Below are 7,088 nucleotides of genomic sequence, written 5' to 3'. Positions count from 1 at the left end.
AAAAACTATCTGAAGACAAAGAAAGTGCCAGTATTCGAGGGGTATCTAGCCAAGCACGCGAATCACTGGAAGGCATTTCAAGAGTACAAGGAGTCAGAAGATGCCCAGGCATTATCAGAAAAGAACAAGAAAAATGCCGACAAGAAGAAATATCACCACAAGCTGGGGCCACGGGGCTATGAGACTGCCATCCCAAAGTGGGATAAGAAAGAGCAAGATCTGCTAGCTAAAGGCATCGTACCTGAACCATTCCGTGATGAGTGGGAATTGAGAGCAAGAAATTGGTTCCTTGCGCATGGTGGTTCGTACGACGAAGAAACAGGGGACCTCATCTGCAGTGACGGTCTTAGGATACCTAGGGAGAATTGGAAAAAGATAGTGAAAGAAATTAAGGAGGGAAAAAGAAAGTTCACTGCAGATAGAGAGAAAGATTTGCTCACACTGGTCCTCGGCAATGATGAACATGGAGGACGAACGTGAGGCTTCGATCCTTCTTACCCGTGGTGGCTTGGTTTTGCCAGAGACCAAGACACTTACAGAAGCCGAGCGAGAGCAAAGAAGCGGCAGCAGGATGAGGAGAATGACAAGTTCAACCAGTTGCTTGCCAGGATTAACGAGCAACAGAAGCAGATTGATGAGCTTAGAGGAGTAGCGCGCCAGGAAGATCCTGCACTTGATATTACCGGCGCCCCATCTAAGCGGAAAAGCAGCGTGGCTGAATCTGAGGCCCCGCCCGACGATGCACGAAGAATGATAGAGGGCGGTCCCGGCTACCCCGTGGATGGAATCAAGGAGTCAACATCATGTGAACTCCATCAGAAATTCAAGAACAAATCCATGAAGGTGGCCGTCGGACAAGCTTTACCTTTTGGCCCTGATGCACGCTGGCATGGCCGTGAGATTCCAGCTGGCTTTGCTAAAGTTAGGGTGGATGAAATCATTGCGGGGTTTCATGATATGGAGCTCGACATAGCTGGACCCGAAGATGAGAGGACACTCAGAGAAGTACTCGGTGGAGTCATCCTATGGGACAAGAACTACATCAAGCTTCCAGGCTCGGCCCCAAGGACAACACCGCCTCCGAGTCGTCGCAGGTCACCTACACCTCCATCACCTCCAAGCCCTCCACATGACGTCGGCCAGCACAACACGAGTCCATCTCGATCACCGCCGCCGGACTTGGGTCGTCCGTCTCCGCCGTCGCCCGCTCCGGATACTAAGTGGAAGCGTGCCAGCAAGAACGCTCCGCCGATGATTTCTAAGCGAAGGAGCCCCCCAAAGCGCAAACTGTCGCCCCTCCCAAAGGTACCTCATGCTAATCTTCCTATCAGACCTTATGATCGTACCCCCGAGGAAAACGCCAGGATAGCAAAGGAACATCATGATGCGCAGATGAAAAAGAAGAAACCCGAGCCCCGCCCGGAATACACCGAGAAGCAAATAGCATATGCAAAATACTTCACGACCCTTCCATCACAGTATGACTTACACCATAAGCCTGATGACTATACAAACACATTGTAGAAGGAAGTGAAAAAGAGCAGATCACGTGCAAGTGCAAGTGGGAGCAAATCAAGTTCAACTACAAGAAAAAAAGATCAGACGTTCCTCAGCTTGGACAACAGGTCAAACAGTCGATCCCACCCCTCAGGGTGTTACCCGGGAATGTCCCCCCTCTGGTGCAGGGGAAAGATTTGGATTTAGCAAAGAAGTGGGCGAATGAATGGGGTATCCCGGTTGAAGAAATTCTAGCTTCCCAAGACGACAGGTTACCCAAGGCTGTGGTAGCCCCTAAGCCACAGTTTGTCATGGGAGCGCCTTTGGTCAGCAAAGATGATCTCCCAACAAATATGCGTTACTTGCATACATCGTACTTAAGTGAATCAAAGAATGGGAGAACGATGATCGTGGTGAGTGTCCCACGGGAGTACTACGGCCGCCCCGAAGAAATCCATATCGACTTTGATGAACTCTTCCAGATGTACAATGCCGACGCCCTCGACAAATCGCTTATGAGTTGCTATTGTCTCTAAGTTTTTCAATTCGTTGTCTACATATAACTTGTTTAGTTATTTCAATTCATTGTCTATATATAACTTGTACTCTATTATGCAGAATGGAGATTGTGGATTGTAAAAATAGGAACATCCTAAATATTGGGTTTATTGACCCAGATAAAATACATATAGCGACGCTAACTGATAAACCCAAGGAGACGGAGGAAAACCTTCTAAGGTTTCTAACAGATCAAAATTTCTGTGACCACATACTGTTTCCATACAATTTCAGGTGAGGGTCTTTACTCTGTTGTGTCCATTCACTTATAAGTGTAATTGATAAGTTACACACACACACACATATATATATATATATACATACATGTGCAGCTTCCATTGGATTCTGTTGGACATTCAAATTGATAAGGGAAGAGTTGATGCCTTCGACCCATTATCGAGACCCTTGGAACAGTTCCAAAGCCTGCAGGACATGCTCCAAGGGTAATTTCAATCATTCTTGCGCTCTATCGGTCTATTTCGATGATTTTCTGATATATCAATTAATGAAAAACTTAGCAAATCATTATCCTTGTCGGGCAGGGTTTGGAAGCGGTTCAAGTGCGTGACTCCCGGTATCGAGCCTGAGAAGCTAACCTTTAGAGCGGCTCAGGTAAGTAGTAGTATGCTATACTTCTATTTTCAATACATTTATGATGCTAGATTATTATTTTGATTATATGTATTCTATTATCGTAAAGTGCGACCAGCAGCCACGGGGGACGCATCTATGCGGATACTATGTTTGCGAGATCATTCGCATGTTTACCTCTGAGCACAAGGATCACAGATTCGACGTAAGCAATGAACATTCACACCTCTATTTTTACCCGTCATTCTTTGTTTTCATGATTATATTCATATTCATCTCCTCTTCTTATATAGTACACGATCATGAGGGAGAAGTCCCTACCAGAGCAACGCGCGATTGCTGTTGCAGAGGAGCTTGCGACCTTTCTGAGGACGGAAGCTATAGATGACAAAGGACGATTTAGTGTAGCTAGGGGCCATTACTGATGTTGGTCCATGTAATCGAATAAACGGGCTCTAGTCCCGATAATTCAGATCTCCATATAATTGTATATATATGCTCGCTTGTAAGATAAGTTAATCTTATATATATATATATATATATATATATATATATATATATATATATATATATATATATATATGCATAATTATTTCTATTTAGAATTATATGAAAACTAATTCCCGAACACCAAACGAGGCATCACGTTAATCTCCCGAACACCTAAACCCTAAAACCCTAAAACCCAAAAATAGACAAAATCTGAAACTCTTTAGTCCCGGTCCGTGTAAGGACCCGGGACTAAAGGGCCCGCCCCTGAGGACGCTCCGAGGCGCCCACGTGGAGCACCTTTGGTCCCGGCTTGGAACAGGGCCGGGACTAAAGTTTACGCCTTTAGTCCCGCCCCTTTGGTCCCGGTTGTTGAACCGGGACTAAAGCCCCTTACGGGCCGGGACTATACGCCCTGTCCCCACTAGTGAAACCACGAAAAAGCCCCCTTCTGATTTTTTTCTGGACCAGGACGCTTCATATAGCAAAAGAGGAGGCTAGTGGGCCGTCAGGGAGCCCACAAGCCCCCACTCCACTACCAGGGGGTGGCGGCGGTGGCAGGGCTTGTGGCGCCCTGGCAGCCCCCTTCGGTAGTTATTTCGCCCAGTATTTTTTATATAATCCCAAAAAAAATCCACGTAACTTTTCAGGGCATTTGAAGATGTGCAGAATAGTGGACTAAGATTTGCTCCTTTTCCAGTCCAGAATTCCAGCTGCCTGAATTCTCCATCTTCAAATAAACCTTGCAAAATAAGAGAGAAAAGGCATAAATATGGTACCACAAGTAATATAACAGCCCAAAAAGCAATAAATATCAACATGAAAGCATGATGCAAAATGGACGTATCAAGGGACGCGGCGCCCGCTACCCAACGGCTGCAGGCTTTGATCGAGCAATGTATCACCGACGTCGAGAGCGACGCTGCCAGGATGGAGGAGAAATCCGACACGCGGTGATCGGCGTTGATGATCAACGTTACTGCGAAGAAGAGGAACACCGATCTGGAGTTCTTGATGGTGGCAGACACGTCGATGATGGACAAGAAGGTGAAGGCGTGGTACATAGTACAGCGTGACCTCATCTTGAACCAGATGACAGCGCCGACGGCGACCACGGCAACCACAACCACGACCGCAAAAGCGACCACGACGACGGCGCCCAACCACGCAGAGCGCATGCTGGCCGCGAGCCCGACTACGCCGATGACGGAAAGCCCGTCAACGCCGATGATGAGCCCGTTTACACCAGTGAAGGAGGAGCCACACCCCGTCGAGTCGGCCATGTGATCTCTTTTTGTCCTTTCCTTTTGATCGCCGAACTGTTGGTGTGTTTGATCGCCGAACTATGTAGCTGATTGCCGAACTCGCGGCGTGTTTTTTAACAGCGGGAAATAGGTCGTCTGGGGGTCGAAACCTGGGGGCGCGGCTGGAAATTCGTTCGTCCTGAGGTCGAGAATAGCGCTGGCGAAACGTTAAAAAGGCTATCGCACGGACGCACTGGGAGCCAAACGGATGGAGATGCCATTAGCTTTGGTGAGATGCATCCAAATATGCCGTTTGCTGCCTCTGTGACTAAAAGTCCATGTTGAATACATCCCCAAAGGTTTGTGCTGAGGACAACAAAACAGATGCCCATCAAAACCAGGACCAGGAGAATGAGATGAGGGCATCTCCCATCGCAAAGCTCCGCCGGAGATGGTATGTTCCCAGGATATCCATGCTGATCGCATCACCCAGCGCGCTGCGCGGCTCTCCGCCGCCGCGAAAAGACGGAGCCACCATAAGACGACGATTATCGTCGTCCGCCCGACGCCGCAGCGGCTATACCTACCTGCTGCCGGCGTGTGCACGTCGGTCGATCTCCGGCAGGACAGGAATCCCGATCCAATCTTTCTGCTCAGGGCATCGCATCAACTCCTTTCCTTTTTCTTGACGGCAATCTGGACTGGTGTCTCCCTGCTCCGACGAACGGCAGGCAAAGATCGAGCTCGATAACCGCCGGCCGGCCGGTTTCGGTCGCATATGCTGAAGCTGAACCATGCATGAATATGCTACTGCCAACTTTCGCCCTCATAAGGAGCCAACATGGATTCGTTTTGCAAGTGAGGTCGCCGCTGTCAGGAATCGAATGCCATCCGTTTTGCAGCTACTTAAATAGCCGTCGGTTTCTCACAATCCAGCCAACCAAGCAGAACGATCGACTACTGTTTGCCGCGTCCCTGCACTTGCTTAGGTCACTCACTCACTGGTCACTGCCGACCATGGACAACTCTTCAGATGCTCACTGCAGGTACGGTGCCCACTGCATGCTCCATCTTCTCCAACCATATTCACATTGCACGATCACACACACGTACTACAAAATATTTTTCTTCTTGCTGACCATCGGGAATATATGCTTGGGTGTGTGTACGTGCGTGCGTGCAGCCGTCACCGGTGCGCGGCGTGCTACCGTCAGTTCAACCGGATGGAGCACCTGGTGGAGCACATGCGATCGTCGCACCACTCCCGCCACGAGCCCCGCTGCGGCGTCTGCGGCAAGCACTGCCGCTCCCTCGACGCGCTCCGCGACCACCTCGGCTTCGGCGCCTCGCTGCCCTCCAAGCCCGCCTGCGCCACCGCCTTCGCCGCCCGCGGCTGCCCGCTCTGCCTCGCCGTCTTCCCGACCTCCGCCGCCCTCCGCGCCCACTACGCCGCATGCAAGCTCACCGGCGCCCCCCACCCTTCTTCGGTGCAGAGCCTCACCCGAAGCATGTCGAGGGTGGGGGGCGTGCGAGGCGGCCGCGGAGGCGCGGTGGCGCTGGGGTGCAAGATGGTGGGCGGCGGGAGCGACGGCACGCTGGACGTGTGCGCGCGCGTCTGCGTCGTCGACGAGCACGAGGCCGTCCTCTACGAGAGCTTCGTGAAGCCCCTCATCGCGGTGACGCACTACCGGTACGAGACCACCGGCATCCGCCCCGAGCACCTCCGCGACGCGCCCACGGTGAAGCAGACCATGGCGCGGGTGCAGGACATCCTCCTCAACGGCGACCGGTCCTACTCCTACTCTTCCTCCTCCCGCGGCGCCGCCCGGCTCCTCGTCGGCCACGGGCTGGAGCACGACCTCGACGCGCTCGGCATGGACTGCCCGGCGCACTTCAAGCGGGACACGGCCACGTACCCGCCGCTGATGAAGACCAGCGCCAGGATCATGAGCAACTCGCTGCGGTATCTCACGCGGAGCTGCCTGGGGTATGACATACAGACCGGCGGCCACCATCACCCCTACGACGACTGCGTGGCCGCCATGAGGCTCTACAAGAGGATGCGCGCCATGAGGCACCTGCACCTGCACGGCCGGCCCAAGGACGGTCACGATGATGAGTCCACGGCCAAGGCCTTCCCGGCGTGGAGGCAGCGAGAGCTGGAGCGCATGTCGCCGGAGGAGCTCCTCGGGATGTCCAAGCCCGACTACCAGTGTTGGTGCCTCGACGATGACCGGCAATAATACTGTCGAGAGCCGGAATTCGAATCTTGGTTGGCGGTTTAATTTACTTGGTCGTGATGATTCAAAATCCACGTACCTCGGATGGATAGCGGCCGTACCTAGCGACGACGTGGTGGTCGAATAAATCACAGTTTTGTTTCGTTGGTTAGGACCGATTTTACTGCCGGGTGACCTAGGCTGAACCAGGCGCGTTGGGGTCGTCTGGAGCGCCGGGGTAAATGTTTTTGGCGGAACCTGTCTGAGTCAGCGACTAGACGGGTTCGTCGTTCTCATTGTCTCGTTTTTCAGCGGGGAATCAATGCGAAGGTTTTTGTCGATCATCCTATATTGATTCCTCACGGACGACGTAGTGAAGGCGTCGACACGCGTCCTGCCCCCTCCCGCCACACGTACACACGGCTGTCGTCCGCTCGCTGCCCACCCGCGGCTATATAAGTCATCTCTCCCTCATCAGTGGCCACACACC

At 52.0% G+C, this 7,088-nt stretch overlaps 1 protein-coding gene across 1 annotated transcript; it reads left to right on the top strand.

Annotated features, from left to right (window-relative positions):
* The first annotated feature begins 5,396 nt into the window (after nucleotides 1–5,396).
* Nucleotides 5,397–6,850, top strand: LOC123439323 (RNA exonuclease 4-like). The gene is made up of 2 exons (XM_045116056.1): nucleotides 5,397–5,425; nucleotides 5,563–6,850. The coding sequence occupies exons 1-2, from the start codon at nucleotides 5,397–5,399 to the stop codon at nucleotides 6,620–6,622; spliced, it is 1,089 nt and encodes a 362-aa protein (XP_044971991.1). The 3' UTR covers nucleotides 6,623–6,850.
* Nucleotides 6,851–7,088: the final 238 nt, after the last annotated feature.

The sequence above is a fragment of the Hordeum vulgare genome, chromosome 3H, assembly GCF_904849725.1.
Source record: "Hordeum vulgare subsp. vulgare chromosome 3H, MorexV3_pseudomolecules_assembly, whole genome shotgun sequence".
Classification (NCBI taxonomy): Eukaryota; Viridiplantae; Streptophyta; class Magnoliopsida; order Poales; family Poaceae; genus Hordeum; species Hordeum vulgare.
The sequence above is the reverse complement of the archived record's forward strand: the minus strand, read 5'-3'. Positions and strand labels throughout refer to the sequence as shown.